General features: G+C 32.5%; 1 protein-coding gene across 6 annotated transcripts; it reads left to right on the top strand.

Annotated features, from left to right (window-relative positions):
- The first annotated feature begins 1,007 nt into the window (after nt 1-1,007).
- On the top strand, nt 1,008-21,491 carry LOC145000364 (homeobox protein knotted-1-like 11). Of its 6 annotated transcripts, none has more exons than XR_013661202.1 (8): nt 1,008-1,636; nt 11,374-11,685; nt 12,186-12,306; nt 12,413-12,606; nt 12,810-12,941; nt 13,050-13,186; nt 13,325-13,447; nt 21,100-21,491. XR_013661202.1 is itself a non-coding variant. In XM_078959576.1 (7 exons), exons 1-7 carry the CDS (start codon nt 1,139-1,141, stop codon nt 13,337-13,339), a joined length of 1,398 nt encoding a protein of 465 aa, XP_078815702.1. In that variant the 5' UTR covers nt 1,008-1,138; the 3' UTR covers nt 13,340-13,638. The 6 variants fall into 6 exon arrangements, 3 of the variants coding, with proteins under 3 accessions (XP_078815702.1, XP_078815701.1, XP_078815700.1); XR_013661204.1 differs by lacking the exon at nt 21,100-21,491 and adding an exon at nt 14,462-14,630; XR_013661203.1 differs by lacking the exon at nt 21,100-21,491 and adding an exon at nt 14,440-14,630.
- Nucleotides 21,492-21,501: the final 10 nt, after the last annotated feature.

Below are 21,501 nucleotides of genomic sequence, written 5' to 3'. Positions count from 1 at the left end.
CTGATGCAGTTAGTTCCGGACTTCGGTCCGATGCAGGGGACAAGGTCCCAGTCAGTTTCGGACTTCGGTCCGATGCAGTTAGTCCCGGACTTCGGTCCGATGCAGAGGGCAAGGCCCTGGTTAGTTCCGGACTTCGGTCCGATGCAGTGGGCAAGGCCCAGTATGTGTTATATGTTATTGTATGGTATGTGGTAGCTTGGGGGAGCTTACTAAGCTTTGTGCTTACAGTTTCAATTTTGGTTTCAGGTACTTCCGCAAGTAAATGGAAGAGCTCGGGTTGATGGTATCGCACACACCACAGCTTCAGTTTGTCCTGGGAGTTGTTTTAGCTTTTCATAGACGTGAATTGATACAATCTTGATACAGTTTTCTCGTGATAATTTGCTATGGTTTTGAGATATTGATGTACGAGTTTTATTTTATGATATTGATATGATGTTTTTAGTAATTATTAAACAAAAATTTTTAAGTCATATTTTGGGATGTTACATTTTATTTTTGAACAGAAAAGTCACAATTATTTTATATTTTGACCTAATAAGGTTTTTCAATAGAAAATGACATTATCATATAAAATTATATAATCGTAACTTTTCTGTTAAAAAAAATAAGTATTGAGATTAAATCGTCAACTAATTCAAAGTATTGAGATTTTTTCGAAGATTTCTTATATATATGGGCGTTTTGACGGGGTAAAGTGGGCAGCTGTAGATGACCCAATTTTTATATAATATTTAGCTATTAACTTTAATAATAATAATAATAATAATAATAATAATAATAATAAAATCATATTGCAAATGTTGTAATGCATGTAAATAAATATATACTCCTATAATTATATATGCTCATAATTTACCCGGCAATCGTTAAACTGTGACTCGCTGTAGGTGTATGTATAGTGTAGACAGTACACATTCAAATTATTTTATTCATTCTCTCTCTCTCTCTCTCTCTCTCTCTCTCTCTCTCTCTCTCTCTCTCTCTCTCTCTCTCTCTCTCTCTCTCTCTCTCTCTCTCTCTCTCTCTCTCTCTCCTGATTGGTAGAAAGCAAAGACTGCTGCAGCACCTCCGCCGCATCATCGTCACCGGCCAGATCGATTGTTATACAAGCTACAGTATACGGTGTAGTCTTCTAATGGCATATCATCCTAACCATATCTCGCAAGATATGGCCCTACAACAACATTTCTCCGACACCGACAACAATTCCGTCCTCCGAACGATTCTTCCAGAACATCACCACCTTGCATCCGCCGCACAATCTTCCTCTTCTTCCCGTTCCGCCGGAAAAGACCACTGGCTCAATAACGCAATTCTCCGGCAACAAGGCAGATTCGGTGGCGGAACCGGCGACGGTAACAATAATATCTTCCTCAACCTGCAAACGAACCACAATAATTCAGATTCTGCAGCTACGACGTCATCTCAGCATCACCACCATCAACAGGCTGCTAACAATAACAACAATCAGTGGCTATCGAGATCGATATTGCAGAGGAACGTTAGTGATGTTAGAGGAGACGACGGAGTTGCGGAAGTTTCTACTGACTCAATTATCGCCGCCGCCGCCGTGATGTCTTCTCACAGTTCACCTGATCTGAACAATCATTCTAGAAACATCGCTGCAAGTCAGGTTTGAACTTTTCCACTCTGAAATTCAGATTTCCACAAGTTTTCGTATATCCTTCATTTTCAACTACTTCCGGTATCATTCAAAAATGAAGTATAGATTTAACTTTTAAGTTCATGTAGGTTTATTAATTCATAAATTATTAATTAAGTCTCTCGTTTTTCCCCATATTGAAAGATACGATCGAAATATTAGGTTTTCCCCTTATCAACCTCATTGTTTCACGTCATTAACTTGAATAGTAGTATTTGATTTGAAACAAATTTCTGACTTCCAAAATTATGCATATATAATAAGTTTGAAGTAATATTCTATAGGACTGTTTTGATTAAAAAAAAAAAAAAAAAAAATCATATGCATTTACTAAATTAAACGTACAAAAACAGGTGTTGGCATTTCAACTCATTATGATTTGTTTTTAAGTAATTAACCAAACTATTTTGTAGAATGAAAAGGAAACTATTTCATTTAACAAAAAATATATGATGCCAATCATTAATTCATAGTACTCATAATCGTATACCACAGTTCTTATCTCCATATTATTTCACCGAAAACCGATAACACAAGATTCATATATAAAGCCAAAGTTAAAAAAGTCATGTTGTTATTCGTAATATATATATATGTGTGTGTGTTTTCTTTCTTTAACTTTCCTGTGATAATGCCTTGATTTTTCTGATAAGAGGATCTAAATTTATTTATTTGGCCATTTTAAGTCATTAAAGGCTGTTGGTGACATCGATTTTAATGCATGGAGTTTTCTTCGTTTTTTATCGCTGAAAGTAACAATAAATATTAGATAATTAATGATGAATATTAATATTTTTCATTGATGAAATCATTTTAAACACAAATTCGATGACAGCCATCAAAATGATAGTGAACCTAAATCTATAATGTTTATTTTTTATAATAAAAAAAAATCATAAAAATCTAAACAAAGAGAAAATATAAATTTTTTATGAACCACAATAAGCACCTTCAGTTTATTTATCTATTGATAACTGATAAAGAATTTTTTTATTAGTTTTCAAAAAAAAAAAAAAAAAAAAACGCTACCTCTGTTCTCATTCTTATACGAGAGTCACATAATTAATGTCTATTTGCATTTTAAAACAGAAAATAGACAATTCTAGTCACAAAACTTTTCAGTAAAAGTAATAAGCAAATAAATTCTTATTTTGATTCTTTAAGCCTAAAATACAAACAATAATAGAATCTTATTATATTTTTAGCGTTGCTGTGTAACACTATTCTTTTTTTTTTTTTTTTTCGAATTAACTTAATTTCTTTCTTGATAATTTATACGTACTAAATTATTTGATTTGGTTAACTTTGAATTCTATATTATCTTTCTTGCAACTTTAGCATGTATAAGTTTGGTTTTTGGACTATGAATATATAACTTTTTATAGTATATATCTTGATAGTATAGCTATTATTAATCAGCATAACAATAAAATACTACATTGAACTTCATGAAAAGATTTTAATAATCACATTTATATCTAAATTATTGATAGACATATTTCATAACGAAAGTATATTGAGACAACAGTTCAATATAGCATCTGGTGTGTAAAAAGCAGAATATTTTCATATCTTCTACAAAATAAATTAAACATATTCATCAAAACTAAATGTGAAGTAAAGAAATATAATAGGCATTGCCATCTTATGTGGTTTCTAAAAGTTAAGTTATCATATGGCTTGAATTTGTTATAGAGAAAAAAAATTAAATGTGGTATCCAAGTAGTAGTCTTTGTAAGATTTTGCTAGTATCTCATATTTCGTATTGAGTTTTAGTAAAAATTATTAAATATAATAGACTCAACATGTTGAAATACTCTGAAAAAAGATTAAATTAATTCCTCGTTATTTTAACAAGGGTAATAAGAATTTAGTTATATATACCTGTAATGAGTACAAAACAATATTAATACAAATTAATCTAAACTTAATTGTACTATGATGTAATTGATTAGCTTGTATAAAAGATAAATTGAAAAAAAAACACACCTTAATATTTGTCAATAAAAGTAATCACATTTAGATTCGTTATTAGTAAAAATAGTCATATTTAAATAATTAAACAATCATGTTTTAACAAGTGTGTGTGTATATATATATATATATATATATATATATATATATATATATATATATATATATATATATATATATATATATATATATATATATATAATTTGCACATACATGTGAAACATTAATGATTTCTTTTATAAACCTATCTAAAATGTGAGTTTTTACAACTAATCTCAAAACACAATCAGTTTTACAATGATGAACTTTACAAAGACTTGCAACAAATCTTAAAACACAATCCGTTTTACAATGATGAACTAAAAACAAAGGCTTATAATAAATCTTAAAACATAATATGTTAGTTGTTTCTATGATTACAAATGTGTTTTGTTTTATAATCTACTTCATAAAACCAATCATTGCTTTAAAATTGCAATTGTTAAATCATTTAAATTTTAACTTTGTCCTTGGCTAAAAATAGTCACGCGTGCGAAAAAAAATTCATATGAAGTAATCATGTTCTAAGATGCTTATATTCTCATAACTGTCAATAGTGTTTTTGATCGAACTATATATATTATCATATAAATAGTTATATAAAAAATTACATGATCAAAATAAGTTATATTTTAAAATTTTATATTATTATTTTATTATTTTTTAGAGTACGTAGTAGTGGAAATTAATCCTATTTATATATTGTGTGCTGTTAACAAAATATCACCATTTTTTATCCGATGAAGTTCATTTAAAGTTTCCATATCCGAACTAATTTATCTAGTTGGATATAAATAAATCATAAAGTATATAGTAATTATGTATAATGTATTGCAATTATTTAAGTCAAGGCCACTATCAAGACTTAACCCTACAATAAAACAAATGTTCAAATGTAAACAAATCAACATCGATCCTTTAATTAAACCAAACTACATAACTATTGATTAAATGTGAGAAAATGTAGAAAAAAAATAATAATAAACGGAAAAGATATTCTTACATAGATAAAACTAAATTAGGAGCATGAAAATAAGAATAAAAAATGTTATTGTTTAGCATTTATTGGTTTCACGTCTTTATGCGAAGAATCAATATGAGTAGAATTAATACATTATGTTGTTGCTTAACTTTTTTAAGTGAATGATGCCATAACACTTATCGTCCTTTATGACTTGTTAGTATCAAACCTAAGAAAGAAAAACATGTCACATGGAGTATGAAAGAAGAATGTAGGAGGATATGTCCAAAAACTACTTTGATTACCTTCATTTGGATGTGTGGTTGTTATAAACGAGGGGATGTCTTCTATTTATGGTGTGATACCATTTCTTGGAAGAATCTAGGATTCTACTTTTGTCCTCATTCTACAAAGTTCTTACATAGAGCATTATCTGAATAAACCCTTCACAAATTAAAGAGGTTTTGGGTTCAGATCTCATCCCTAAAGCCTCAAATCCTAGGGACCTCGTAGTGGATGGTATGGGAAACTCATGATAATCTATCGTTCATCCGTCCTAAGTTTTCAATGTAGAAATCCATGGCATCAATATTATATTATAACAATGGATTATCTTCGTCGTTAAATCGATCAATATTGTTTTCTTAGTTTTCTAGTGTTGGTAAAAGACTCGTTCTCTACAATTTCTTAGGTCATTGTAGAATATTTTGTCTACTCAAAATGCAATATTTTGTATGGTAGGTGACACTCTTCCCACTTATTCTTGTGAATCGTGATGCCTTTATGAACATCTTCCAGCGTTGAATTGCGTCAAGGAATTTTCCAATTTGGATCTTATTCAATCTTCCAAATCGATTCACTTAGTAGTAATCCTTCCATTTGATCAACCATTGAGTACTTGGCGGCTTACATATTTGTCTTGTGACTTTACTCGACATCACTTCTTCAACTTCCTTATTGAACAGTTTGATTATCCTTGGGAATGCTTGTATCGTGTCTTCCTCTCATCTAGTTAAAGTTTTCTCTTAAGGTGTCTTAAGTAACATCCGGTTATACATTCATATATTATTTTGACCATCCATATAGGCTGAAGACTTATAATATAATATATTTATATGGTTATTGTTAGTGATTAGGATTTACGCTCAAACCTTTTAGGGTTTAGATTAGGTTTCTTATGTATTTCTATTTTATTATGTTTAACCTCACTATTTATCAATAAAAAACAATAAGCTATATCCATGAAATACCTTCATATACATTTATTGTGACCAGATGGCGTCGATCATTTAGAAAACTCTGTGAGAGATCGTAGCGTTTCACCGTATTCTTAAAAGATAGCGAGGTTGCCTCATCAATTATACAACCTTTAGACATTTTAGAACGAGCTTATATATAATTATAAAAATATAACTATATTTATCAGGATTATCACTAATTATGTGTACATAGTAGCCCAAATCCATAACAAATCATGTGACTATAAGGATGAGTCATATTTAAAAAAATATTAATTTTATGTATTTCGGAAGAAAAACCTCAACAATCAAAATTGATCCTTCAAGGTCAATTTAGATATAGGAAAGAGGTAGAAACAATATATATATATATATATATATATATATATATATATATATATATATATATATATATATATATATATCATAAAAATTGAATCATAGATATAAAAATAGTCCACCTTCAATTTTAATGATCCAAAAATTTTTTTCCAAATTTTTTCTCTGATATAGTATTATGCTCAATTTATGATTTGTATTTTTTTTAGATTTTTTTTCAATTTTTTTAAAATGTCCTCACGAGTCCCCACTTTATAAATAATCCTTACCCGATCATGTTCATATATATATATATATATATATATATATATATATATATATATATATATATATATATATATATATATATATATATATTGATGATAGACAAAATATAAATTACAATACTTATGATGTAATTCTAACTTTGATTAAATTTAACCAGCATGACATCCATATGAATGAAACTTTTTTTCCTTAAAGGCTCATTGACATTCTAAAATGCTATACATCTATTGTCGATAAACATGAATTTGATGGATATTCGATGGCGTGACAACAAAGGTATTGCAACGTAGAAGACTCTGGAAACCATAGAAAAGACAGCGTTTTCTACTACCATCGTACAACAAAAATTAAAGAAGATGAGATTAATCAAATAAATAAAGAGAGTATTGATTTGAATTGTATTGTGTGGTTTCTAATATGTAGTTCCTAAAACATCTAACATCGACCTTTAGACAAGTAAGTGATGAAGTGTGTTTAGTTCTAGTGAAACTTTTTGGCACCACTCAAGGGCAGAACACGAATAATAAAACTGGGGTGTCAAAACCAAAACTTCATTAAATGTTTTTTGAATGATCACAAATTGTACATTTAATGAAGTTTTGGTTTTGACACCCCAGTTTTATTATTCGTGTTCTGCCCTTGAGTGGTGCCAAAAAGTTTCACTAGAACTAAACACACTTCATCACTTACTTGTCCAAAGGTCGATGTTAGATGTTTTAGGAACTACATATTAGAAACCACACAGCCCTTGTGGCCATGGAAGTTCGCCTGCAGTGATTCCAGGGCATGAGGCAAAGCTTTATGTTTGCAGCGGGGGATTAGTCGGTGCGCGAAAGCTGGCCCGGAAACCCTCGTTAGGGAAGTTCCCTTTCCAAAAAAAAAATGCCTAACCAGTAAAACAAAATCATGTAAGTATGACAAAATATATCAATCAATAAGTTCATAGTAAAAATGAGGTTATAGTTGTATGTATCTCCTTCCGTTCATGTTTATATGTATATACACATACATTTTTTTTTGAACGGGTATATACATATAGACACAATTATACATGTATATGATGTGTACATATATGGTTGTATAGACTTGCATAAGAGGAATTATAGTTCAAATTATGGATAAACCTATAAAATATATAAAAATATTAGGGTGACCTTTTCTGATCAGTTCCAAAACCCTCACTGGGCACTTTTATCAAAACACTTAGCATGTAAAATTTCAAGACCACATTTTCTAGTTAGACCCATAATATTAATCATAGATATAAAAGACCACTAGATCAGTTCCAAATGGAAAAAGTAAAGAAGAGCTTAGAGATAAAATTTTGAAACTTTATATGTTCATCAAAACTTATTTTCACAAAATAAACCTCATTGAGGATTTTTCACAAACACTTCATGTGCAACTCCACATGTTCATTTCCAGCAACATTAAATTGTGGTACAAAAGATATCAATGTATAATTTTTTTCTCAAGCAATAAAGAGATCAAATCAACATATTAAAAAAAAACATCTAATACATAACCACAATCGTATGAACTTAGAGTTTGCAAGGAAAAGTTAGAGAAAGAGAAAGAGATATAAAGAATACAATATGAAATCGGTGGTGGTTGAAAGGAAGAAGCGATCATGTTTCAGTCATTTCTCCATTTCATTGTTTGCATCTTTACACCTTGAGTGTTCATTAGAAATTATTCCCTAACAAATATGCCTCCCCACCTTTTTTTTCCTTGGGTAGTTGCCTTGATCACAACCATTCTGACATCCTTCCTCTGAAACATCTATGGCAAATAACATAGATGTGGTGAAAAACGGGGGGGGGGGGGGGGGGGGGGGGGGGGGGGGGCGGGCATGGCCTCCCCTGGCCCCTTAAAGGATCCATCAACTTTCAGCATTAATATGTTCATGTTCAATACATGTTATCTCTAGAACACATTTCAAATTAAAATGAAAATGCTCCAAATATTATGTTGTATATGTGCAAAGTGCACAATATGTGTATACATGCCGTTACGAATTTCACAACACACGTCCATGCTCACACCACACACAGGCTTGTATGACACCATATCATTCATCTAAATGGGCAAAGGGAACACATCTCTTATAAACCTAACGTCTCGTTCCCGAGTTTAACAAAAGAAAATAAGAGAAGAGAAAAGAAGTCATGAGAGAAAAGAAGAGAAATGAAAGGAAAATAAAATTTTCTTTTATATTTCCGAGTTAGAGAGAAGTGGAAGGAAAATAAATCATTTTGTTCTTTCTTTCCAAATCCTCCCAAATCGGAAGGAAAGCTAGGAGGGAAAGTGATCCTCCTATTTCCCTCCACTTCCTTCCACGTACTTTATGAAACTTGGGAATATCAATTTCTTTTATTTTCTTCTTAATTTCCCCCATTTCATTTCTTTTTTCCCGTTAAGTTGAATTCGGGAACGGGGTGTAATAGTAGTTTTATTTTTCTACATATATGTAACATCCCTTGATGGAAAGTTACAATATATATGTGGGATGACGGGTGAACAATTTTTCCAACATTTCCCATTAAATTTCCAATAACCCCCACCATTTTCAAATTTTAGCTGATATTCCGATAAATGATGTTACATAGGTGGTATAAAGATTAAATCCTATTTGATTACGATTGTGCAATAAGAGATCAATTCCATGGTATCCTTTTTTATTAAAATCGGAAACCTAGTGACCTCTTTGGCCCACCCACATACACCACGTACCGTCTTTGCAATCTTAGTTGGCATGAATATGACCATGCTAAAATCTTGTTTCATGGCCACATAGAAGAGAAACGGATACTCTGTAATTTGAGGTAACACCAACTTTACACTATATATGCAATTAAAGTTCACATAACATCTTTGATGCTAAGATGTCTCAAAACTTTATTAAGAGCATAGACCCAACCTTTACTCAACAACGATGTACTATTTATACCTTACATCGGTTTATCGAATAATAATACCTTATATCAATCACGTAACTTGTTATTATCAATTAAAATGAGGAGATAAGATCAATAAATCTAACTCCAATTCCTATCACTAATTGCTTCCATTATGGTTTTAGACTCATGTGTCTTACTATAAAACAGTGTACTATTTATACTTTACACTAGCATATCATTTATAGCAAGGGGATCAACCATGTTCCCAAACGAGTTGATAAAATAAACACTAATGGTACAATTCTGAATTGTCTCACATAATTTTTTTGAATACTAATTTGTCTAATTTCCCCTTATATACAACATTGTACATTTTAGACAATATACCATCATTATTATAGTGCATGGAAATAAAGGGCATTTAAGCATCATACATGCGAATATCAACAAGAATTTATGTAACTTTAATTGGCTTTTCCGCACACATATAAGACAATAAAGTCGACTTTCATAGTCACGTGCGTTATACATTTTTGTTTTTTGTTCGACTAATAAATGGTTCCCCTCTAGTTAGAGTATAAATCCATCCACTAATCGCTTGTGCCATTTATCTTTTTGTGTCGCCGTATCCTTCTTAAACTCCTAGGTACGACGAGTAGCGAATCTAGACTAAAAACCATACAGTTAATTAATTTTTCTATAGAATATTTTCTATACACATTCAAATATTTTATTGGTAAGATAAATCCTAAATTTTTCGAAGATAGGTAAAAAAAAATTCTATAGAAATTTTAGATAAATTAAAAATATTAGGTGGATCATTTGACCCACCTTACTTATGCAAAGCATCGCCATGGAATATAATGTGTATTCAGTTTCATACACGTTTATGAGTTCCACTAAGATATTCCAACCAAATCACAATACTTGATTAGAATTCAGATTCTATATCTTTTGAAAACTTATCTTTGAAGAATTTCACATATGTAGTTTGTAGATTATACGATAATACATGGTTTGTTATCTAAGAGCCATTAAGCTTCTTTTTTTTTTTTTGGCATAACTAGCAAATATTATTTTGGTAGATTTCGTTCCTGACTAATAACTCTTACTTCTTGTTTTTGAGTTCTATTTAACAAGGGAAATGAAAGGATGTGGGGAAAAATTTTATAAATTTTTAGTTCTAGTATTTGTTTTTATTTATCAGCAATATTACTAGAAAATTGATAAGATTGCTTTTTCTTAGAGTTTGGTTTTTTCTTTTCTTTAAGTTCCATAAAACTCAGTGTCTTTTCTTTTAACCACTGATTTTTTTTTATCAAACCACTATAGTTTTATTTTTGTTAAAATCCTTTTTTTTTCAATTTTCCCCGATAGAACTTTTTTTCCTAGTAATGAATGGCAAAAGTTAATCGTAAGATTAACTTTCTAATTAAAGATGGTTTTTATATAAATTCAATTGTAATGGTTAATTCATTAAAAAAATCTTCAAAGTCGTAAAACAAACCAATTTTTAAACTTTAATGTTTTTATAAAACTTAAGATTTTATTTAGTGATTTTGTTTTAAACAAAAAAGATTTAAGTAGAAAAATTCTTTTGAAGGTTAAAACAGGATAAAATCCAAAATACGGAAACTATTCTCGAATCTGTTCTAAAATTTTTGTTAAAATTTTGATTAATAATATAATTTTTTAAAATTATACATAAATATGTTCTTTTATCAAGTAATTTTTTGTCAAAACAAAAGGTAAAAAAGTGTTCTGGACGTTTTTACCCTTTTGTGTTTTGGCTATGGATATATCCTTTTTCTTTCTCCCCACCTTTTCTTAACAAATCTATCAATAGTTTTATCATTTGTGCATCAATAATTGTTCCTTTCGCATCATTCCTTGTACATTAATGACAAACCCAAGCAGCCAAATAAAGTGTCATTCCTCTCAAAACCAAATCCGTCGGTTACGATTCTCATAATGATGAAACTATCACAGGTAGATAACAATGTCGGAGGAGGAGGAGGAGAGCTCGGAGAGAGCGAGGCAGGTGGCGGCGACGGCGGTGGTGGTGGTGGATCGTTAATGAATTGGCAAAATGCGAGACAAAAAGCAGAGGTACTGTCGCATCCGTTGTACGAACAGTTACTAGCGGCTCATGTGGCTTGTCTGCGCATCGCAACGCCGGTGGATCAGCTGCCGAGAATTGATGCACAACTTGCGCAGTCGCAGCAGGTGGTTTCGAAGTATTCGGCTCTTGGTGGCCATGGTAATCTTGTTCATGATGATAAGGAGCTTGATCAATTCATGGTACGTCTCTTCATTTCATTTTTTTTTTCTTAAAATATTATCTGTAATGATCCTTAAAATCAGTGAATCGTTTTAGTAACTTCTGCTTAATCTGACTCTGTATGTTGCAATGGATTTATCGGTTTAAGCTGTGAAGAAAAAGCATAGCCTTAGAGAAATTGTTAATTCTGATGTCGAATGCCATAATTGCTTCAAATTCCATTGAATCAGTAAACTGTTGGTGTATCAAAAACCAAAAGCAGTCTTATCATTTCCATAATGAGAGCCTTCTGATCTTTGATCTAGACATCTAGGACCACATATAATTGTGTGAAGATGTAGATGGGGTACCAATAATTGATCGTTGTCAACTTGTCATTGTAAATTTGTAATCATCACAGTTACGCTAGTTATAATATTGTTTTATATTCATTTTTCACAATTAATTAGATCTTAAAAAGGCACAAAACTAAAATTGATGTAACAATGATATTATGTACTCTTATATATTCACAATGCAGACACATTATGTTTTGTTGCTTTGTTCTTTCAAAGAACAATTACAGCAACATGTTCGAGTTCATGCAATGGAAGCAGTGATGGCCTGTTGGGAGATTGAACAGTCCCTACAAAGCTTAACAGGTGACGTATAAGGTTTTACTCTTCTTTCCCAAAATCACTTCAAACAAATGTTACAGTCTGGAATTGTTACAAAATTGCCCTCATTTATTCTTTTTGGTTGGAACAGGGGTATCCCCCGGAGAAGGCACAGGGGCAACAATGTCCGATGATGATGAAGATCAGGTGGATAGTGATGCCAATTTGTTTGATGGAAGTCTTGATGGACATGACACCATGGGATTCGGCCCTCTTGTCCCAACAGAGAGTGAGAGGTCACTGATGGAACGTGTTAGGCAAGAGCTAAAGCATGAACTCAAACAGGTGAGACAAATGAGCTCATACACCTATTTTAATTAATTGACTACGGTAACAAGGGCATTTCCGTCTTTTACACACACAATAAATCAATACCAATACTTGTCCCATCTTTTGGCATGAACTCAAACACATTATAATCTGTTTTGTCATGATGTACTAATTATCATTACATTAAATCCTTGATTTTTTTTTTTTTTTGTTGTTAGGGTTACAAGGAGAAGATTGTGGACATAAGGGAGGAAATATTACGCAAAAGGAGGGCAGGAAAACTGCCTGGTGATACTACCTCTGTTTTAAAAGCTTGGTGGCAATCACATGCCAAATGGCCATACCCTACTGTAATTTTTCAGCCTACAACTCTTTTAAGCTTCCTTTAAAATCAACAACGACTACTTTACTTTACTACTTTAAAAGCTTGATAGCTTTTGAATTACTTTATTGTGTAGGAAGAAGACAAAGCACGATTGGTTCAAGAAACAGGGCTACAGTTGAAGCAGATAAACAATTGGTTTATCAATCAGAGAAAACGAAACTGGCACAGTAATCCTTCCTCTTCTACAGTCTTGAAGAGCAAACGCAAAAGGTATTATTATATTTTAATGCAACAGCATCATCTATTTAATTTATGTAAAAGAATTATAGAAATTAGTTTCTTATGTACTTTAAAAAAAATAATAATAATAATAATAAAGGGGCACACACCAACCCTAATCGCAAAAAGAAGCAATGCAGGTGATCGTGATGGTGATCATATCATGTAAATCAAGCAAACCTGTACATGTAATCTACGAGCCCAACCCACACACAGATATGCAACAAATCTCAAACCAAAAAGATGAAAATGGTGAGATTTGCATTTTTAAAGTTATATATGATGATCCATTAATACTATATATATAGTTTTTAACTGTATTATTGTTGTGTTTTTGATAGCAGTTGTATATCATAATAATTATGTTAGTGATTCTTATAGTGTCTATGTGTGCCGATTCATAGGCACTCTTCGTATTGCGTATGATATTATGTTTTTTTATTGATTTTTAACTAATAATAATGAACTTTACAAATGGTTATGTGAAAAATTAAGCTTAGAAAATCTTTTTAACTAAACTGTCTTAAAGGTACCTTTTGGAATATATATATATATATATATATATATATATATATATATATATATATATATATATATATATATATATATATATATATATATATATATATATATATATATATAAATGCAAAAAGTCATATTACATAAAAACCAATAACTGTGGTTTAGTTATTATTCTGGTTTAACCAATGTTATTTTAGTTTCCACAATGAAAGTCACCAATGTTTTACAATGTTGATCGCCTTGATCTGCAATAGCAGGTTAAAGTAGTCACTACATAAAACTTTATCAAAGTTTAATGGTTTTATTAAAAATTTTAACATTAAATATTCAATTAAGGGCACTAAATTTTTGATAGAATTTCTATTGTAACTACTTTAACCTACAATTGAAAAAAAATGACAAACTTGATGATCTTCATTAACCTTAAATAATAATTAACCAACAAAAATAACCAAAGTATAGTAGTTTTTATGTATTTTGTCAAATAAATAAAAATCATAAATGATAAATCATTTGATGGAAGGATGATTAAAAAATGGTAGAATGTGTACAAGTCATTGTATTTTGGTATTCTTTATGATTTAAAACTTTGACATTTGTTTCCTATTTCAACCGATTTGACGTGCTAAAACGGGTTAAAGTGATTACTATATAAAATTTTGTCCATGGTCTTAAATTTAGATACTAAACTATCCACGAAAATCACTAAACTTTGATAATAGATCTATTCTAATTCATTGGAAGGAATTGAGAGAGATTGTGGGGTTGAACGGAGCTTCTTGGATTTGGGGGTGGTATTGATGGGAGATTCGTGATTTTACTTTACGTTATTCCTCCCCTATTAGTTTGGAAATATTTAACGCATATGTCTTTTTCAACCCCTAATAAAAAAATTTAATTAATTTACTTGACATTGATGATTGTTTTTTAATAAGAGTAACAAAAATTGTTCAATAAAATGGTAATCTCAATTGATCAATTGTGATTAGTAACTTTGTTAAAATCAACATTATTATTGAAATATAAGTTTATCATCATTAAAAGATTTGCAAACAATAAAATGTTATGTTTTATTGCTTGATGTTGGGTAAATTATAAAAATATGCAATACTTAGATAAAACTAAACAAATTGTATCTATAATTTACTAAAAGTCACAAAATCATTCTTTCAAAAAAAATTATGCGAATAGTCCCCATAGTTTCAAAATTCATATGGTTTTGCTCAACAAGAAACAATGGGGGAATTTTGGTGTTGAAACAAGACGGAATCGATGAGATCGAATTAGTAATCTTAGGTTCTTGTCAGGCCATTGCGCTTTTTTATGCGGAATTTATGAAACACACTGAGACTAGTAACTTTGTCAAAGCCAACAATCAAACAAAACATGCAAGCTATTTAATGTGATATGACAGTGTAACATCCCAAAATTCATGATAATTTTTTTTGTTTTTAAAACCTTTTAATAACCCATACTTCATACAAAACATTGTTTCTAAAAAGTCATAGCCATAAATCAGAGAATCCCAAAATCATCTATCAATAAAATACCAAGGATGATGTGTACGATCACACATTCGTCTTGCCCTAATCATCTGATGTACCTGAAACCATGAAACCAAATTGTGAGTCAAAGCTTAGTGAGTTCCCCCAAAATACTCAACACAAAATACAATAACAATTACAATAAATGCATATAGGGTGTGTTGGCCCAGAGCCCCAACCAACCATCTGAGTTTGTTGACACATAGTCTCAACTTAACCATCCGGGTTTGTTGGTCCACCGCACGAAGCAATATCTCAACCCAACCACCAATATGTCGACATATGCAACAGATAAACAATAATCAACAAGTGCAGACAATCATATAGATCTACCAATATAACAGGTAACTACAGCATAACAACATCCTATATACTAGGATACATAACCTAGTGGGCTGACATTGGTGCCTTCGACCCACGAGTACAATGAGAAGGACTTACCTGAACCACTTGACAGAAGCCCAACAACAACCTCAACAACAACACAACCAATCCAAGCTTCCCAAAACCAAATCAAGGCCATCCCTTAGTCAAATACTCAATTCTACCCATGTTTGACCAAATGTCAAAGTGGTCAAAAAGTCAACGGTCAAAGCTAATGTCAAAATTGTCAACAACAACTCTCCACATCGTGGCCTTCCTTGGCCACGTCGTGGGATGCTAAAATAATCATTGACGCTCCAGTCTTCACGTCATGGTAGCCTAAGGCCACTTCGTGGGGATCGGTCTGAACCGCTCAAACGAGCTTAATCCATTTTCTTTCGATTTCAATAGCTCCAAAGCTCATATATGATCCTTTCCAAGGTCTTAATGGATAAAGTTTATAACTTTATCCATTAGGAAGGTCCAAACCACCAAAATGTGGACTTTAAGTCTCAAAGGGACCCAAAATGCATCTTTCTTAACTTAATCCATTAAGTCCAAGTCTCTAACCTTCAGATCTGGATCAACATGTGTTTAGATGGATAAAGTTTCCAACTTTATTCAGAACAAAGTCACTAACTTTCAAGATCTAAATTTTAATACACCAAAATGACCTAAAGGACCAAGATAACTTGCATGGCTAGAAAGGAAGGAAAAAGATCATAACTTTCTTAGTCCATGAGGTCCAAAAAGCATTTTAAATTGATTAAAAGATGTTGGAGTCCACTCAACTTCAAGATCAGCCATAAAATGGACCAAAAGTGCCAAAACCCCCAAATGACAAGACCTAAAGAACTAGATAGTAAGATTGGAACTTTATATTTACAATAGTCTAGAAATATAGTGTCTTTGATGGATCCAAACTTGAAGCATCATTCATTGCAACCAAAAGAACCTTATTGATCTTTAAACTTCATCAAAATAACACAAAAAAGCATCCAAATGAGGAGAAAGGAGAGAGGAGAAGCTCAAATCTTGAAGATGGAGGTTAGGGTTTCTCCCAAGGGGTCCTAGAGGTGGTGGAGGCTGCTAAAATGCCCAAAAATACAGAACCTTATGCTTAAATACATTGAAAACCCTAAAATCATGGGCTTGGGCTTGACAAACTGCCATGCCGTGGACTCTGATCCCCACACTGTGGTGACGGTTTTCACCTAAATCCACCTCAACTTCTAACAACCATAACTTCTTCGTTTCAACTCAGTTTTTGATGATCTTTATATTCACGAAAAGGTATTAATGAGCCCCACACTTCTATCAAGTTAATTTTGGCTTAATATATGTCAAAGAGGTATTCTTCTAACTTGTTTTTATGTTGTAATTCTCAAAAATTATATGCTAGTTAGGGTTTATGCTTTGGATATTCAGTATTGCATGTATAACTTGAGAAAACCTAGATCCAAAGCATTAGGGTTGCATGTGCACCATAAGATTTGTTGTGGTGCTCAAAACCCATTAGTGGTATCAGAGCTTAGGGTGTTTTCTGTTGTATTGATGCATTGGTTGAATGTTTAAAGTTGAAGCAAATCAAAATATGCAATTTGTCTGATGAACTTGATGAGTCCATTATGGGACTCGACGAGTTGGGGCTGCTCGACGAGTCCATTGCCTGACTCGACGAGTCGGCTCCTCTGTTGGTAGATTTTTCGGGACTTTTGAGACAACCGTCAAATTTCGATCAAGTCAAAGTCAACTAAAGTCAGCAAGTCAAACCGTTTGACTCAATTTGGCCATGAGTACTAAAATTCACACTATAAAACTTCTACATAACTTCTATTCTAATGTGAAATCATAAAGCAAAAAGTGCGAACATCTAGATCTCCTTAACCTAAAACGGTAGTACGTGGCGAGCCAAACCGATAAAACAATGTTGCATACTCATCGGGAGTGAGTAAGATCCTTAAACAAGGCTTAACAGAGTTTACAAACCATGCATTGCGATGCCGGACACTCACAACTATCCCACATGGAACCTCTCTCAATCGTTTTCACTCTATCTCTCTCTATGTCAAATCTCTCCCAAATCCCTCTAAGTATGTGAAATCTCTCTCAAATATCTCTTTGTATGAGAAATCTCTCCAAGAATGTCAAATCTCTTCCAAATCCCTCTAAGTATGTGAAATCTCTCTCAAATATCTCTTTGTATGAGAAATCTCTCCAAGAATGTCAAATCTCTTCCAAATCCCTCTAAGTATGTGAAATCTCTCTCAAATATCTCTTTGTATGAGAAATCTCTCCAAGAATGTCAAATCTCTTCCAAATCTCTCCAAGTATGTGAAATCTCTCTCAAATATCTCTCTGTATGAGAAATCTCTCCAAGAATGTCAAATCTCTCCCAAATCTCTCCAAGTATGTGAAATCTCTCTCAAATATCTCTCTGTATGAGAAATCTCTCCAAGAATGTCAAATCTCTCCAAGTATGTGAAAACTCTCGCAAATATCTTTTTGTATGAGAAATCTCTCCAAGAATGTCAAATCTCTCCCAAATCTCTCCAAGTGTGAGAAATCTCTCCCAAATCTCTCTCAAAAGTTTCCCGTAACTTTTTGGAATCATTCGGGTCATTCCGACCCTTAACCGGGTCAAAAACGGCTCAAAACGGGGCGAAAACGAGAAAAATAGGCTTTAGGAACCGAAACCAAGAAGAGAGGCTTCTTAGGCGAGGACCGAGCCTCTGTTGGCTGTGGCACGCGAGGACCGAGCCTCTGTTGGCTAAGACACGCGAGGACCGAGCCTCTGTTGGCTAATGCACGCGAGGACCGAGCCTCGGTCTCTGTCGCTTCTCCACTTTCTGTCTCTACCCGCCTCTCGGTCTCTACTCCGCCTCTCTGTCTCTTCTCTTCTCTCGGTCTCTGCTCCTTCTCTCCTCTCTGTCTCTTCGCGCCCCTCTGTTCTCTCCTCCCCCCTCTCGGTTCCTTCCCTCTCTCTTCTTCCCTCTCGGTTTCTGCTTCCCTCTCTCTCGGTTCAGCATCAGAAGACCGAGCCTCGGCCAGAATTCGGAAATTTGTCACTTTTAGCCCATTTTTGATATTTTTAACATTTTAAGCCCGTTTTTCGTGATTTTAAAGCGGGATTTTCTCCAGAAATTATATTTTAACATAATAAACTCTAAATATTCATAATTTAAACATATTTTGATGAAAATCATTATCTAAATAATAAAAAAAATCAAATGGGTGAGTTATTAAAGGTGGAGTGTTCACTTTGTCTTATCCAATGTCACAAGCAACCACCCCAAACCCACTCTTTGACTAACCACACCTCCCCACCTTACCTAGGTCACTTCAATGTCCCTCACACTCAATTTACACTCATTCCCACGTTTTTAGAGCTGGAACAAACATCCTCTCTCCTCATTTCTCTCATTTGCCCTCATTTCACTAAGTATCAAACACCACTTTTCTCTCAAACTTTTCCCACTCCAATTTCGAGATTCAAGGCTGATTTTCAAGTGTTCTTCCACTCTTAGTAAGTATAATTCATCCTCCTTATGATTATTTCACTTCATTCTACTCAAATCATGAATATCTTACACAAACTCCATCATATTAGCGTTAGAGCTTCGAATCTTCAAGTGTTCTTGGGTTGAACACTTCTCTTCTTCAACACTTATCTACTGAAATCACTCAAGGTGAGTTCATACCCCTAAATTTTCATGTTTTCTCAAGTTTTTAGGGGGGGGGGGGGAATACAAGTTAAAACACTAAGAACATAACTAAATTTTTCTAACAGTCTTCATCAGAAAAGTTCAACTCCATTCACGGACTGTTTTGGGCATCTTCAACATTTTTGTTTTCAAAACTGTACAAGTTGCAAATAGTTCAAGTTTTTAGCTTTAAAATGACTACTTGCACATCTCCATACGATATTTCTACAATTTATGGTGATTTTTACAAAACTGCCTATCATTTCAAACAACAATCCGGACCAGTCTGTGATTATGGACTTTTTCACCCAAGTTGGAGGTCATTAAAAATCGTGATAAAAATTATGAGTAAACTAGACACATTTTGTGAACTCTCAGAATTTACGGATCTAGTTTTCGACTTTGTATGATTTTTCTATGATTTTTTCCAAAACAGGGCAGAATGGCTAAATTTAGCCAACAACATGTAAATATCATAACACTTTGTAATATGTTGAGCAAAGTGTATAATCATAAGTTCTAATTATTGAATGTGTTTCTTTGTTAGTTTATCATCATGAACTGAAACTAAGGCATTCATAATAAATATTATTCATTCATTTTAGAACACGTATATTAAACTATAAAAAGTATAGTTTGATAAATTCATAACACTAATACATTTCCATAAAAGAGTTCACACATATTACATACATTTTAGATAAATTATAATAGGTATAGTTTATGATACATCACTCAACACACTCGTACAAAAAGGGTACATTCATACAAGAAAGATTTATATTCACACACATTTCACGTAAATTTGTTAACCTATAGTTTGATAAATTCATAATACTAATACATTTTCATAAAAGAGTTCATACATATTACATACATTTTAGATAAACTATAATAGGTATAGTTTATAATACATCACTCAACACACTCGTACAAGAAGGGTACATTCATACAAGAAATATTTATATTCACACACATTTCACGTAAACTTGTTAACCTATATTGTGAGACTCTCTCTCTCTCTCTCTCTCTCTCTCTCCCCGTACGTCCGAGTGTGGGATATAATTCCTGGTAGTTATAATCAGAATCTCCTTGAGGGAGAACGTGATACTTGTATATAGATCTATATTGGGTTTGACACCCCACACCTTGCTGCTAGCTACAGTTGGACCTGCAGGTCTACGGGTGACAAATGTCATTTTATTTTTCGCGACACCTGAGAACGTCGTGGCAGGTTCACATAGTCATAGTATGATTATAGCGACTCACATAGGGATATAACAATCCATAAGTTTACGGGATTTTATTTTTAAAACCTAAATGAGTTTTATGTCGATTTAAAATCACTTTTTATCTCTATGAGTACAGATATTACTGTACACTTTTGGTTTTGGTAGTTACGACTACACATCATTTGAAACCACATTTATACTTTTAAGTATGGTCAATACTTGTTATTTCTCGGTCCTCTAATTTAGGACTACATATATATAAAGTATTAACGAACATGAGAACATACAGAAATTTCATTTAATTCAAACGCGTCCATGTCCATTTAAGTACATAACATTTTCTATTAATAAGAAAGGTTACTTATACATTTGGTCTTCAGTCATAAGACTACATTACGCAGATTTTAAAGAAAATATCGGATTTTCTGGATACATATTCTAACGCTTTTACAAGGAAAACGATTTACTTTTCCAACGAAATCTCTTATGAACTCACCAACCTGTGTGTTGACACTTTTCAAAACTACTTGTATTCTCAGGAATTCAGTGAAAACAGGAAATCAACAACGTTTTGAGGATGGGACGATAAATCGTCAAACAGTTCATTTTGTATTATAATGTAATTGAGGTGAATCATGTAAACATGTGCGTTGATGTAACGTTTTCAATTATATTTGTGTTGGTTGTATTTACTTTGAGCACTATTATACTCATTGTTGTGATACTCTACATGAAGTCCTCCACCCCCGGACGTTTCCGCCATCCTTGGTTTGGGGGTGTGACAGATTGGTATCAGAGCATTGTTTATAGTGAACTCAGTATATCAAACCGCATAAGATATAGAAACTATAAATGCATTGGGACTAAGTCTCTGATTTAAAGTTTCAAAACAACTATACTTTTAGAAATAAATAGTTTCTTATTAAAGGTATACATGCATA

This window comes from Lactuca saligna, chromosome 6 (assembly GCF_052625555.1).
Source record: "Lactuca saligna cultivar CGN05327 chromosome 6, ASM5262555v1, whole genome shotgun sequence".
Lineage (NCBI taxonomy): Eukaryota > Viridiplantae > Streptophyta > Magnoliopsida > Asterales > Asteraceae > Lactuca > Lactuca saligna.
The sequence above is the reverse complement of the archived record's forward strand: the minus strand, read 5'-3'. Positions and strand labels throughout refer to the sequence as shown.

Excerpts from the sequence above, each read along its gene's own strand:
- LOC145000364 (XM_078959574.1), top strand. The coding sequence starts at position 1,139 with ATGGCATATCATCCTAACCATATCTCGCAAGATATGGCCCTACAACAA. Across the intron at positions 11,686-12,185 it reads AGGAGCTTGATCAATTCATG|ACACATTATGTTTTGTTGCT; the intron begins GTACGTCTCTTC and ends TTCACAATGCAG. Across the intron at positions 13,187-13,324 it reads TTGAAGAGCAAACGCAAAAG|AAGCAATGCAGGTGATCGTG; the intron begins GTATTATTATAT and ends AATCGCAAAAAG.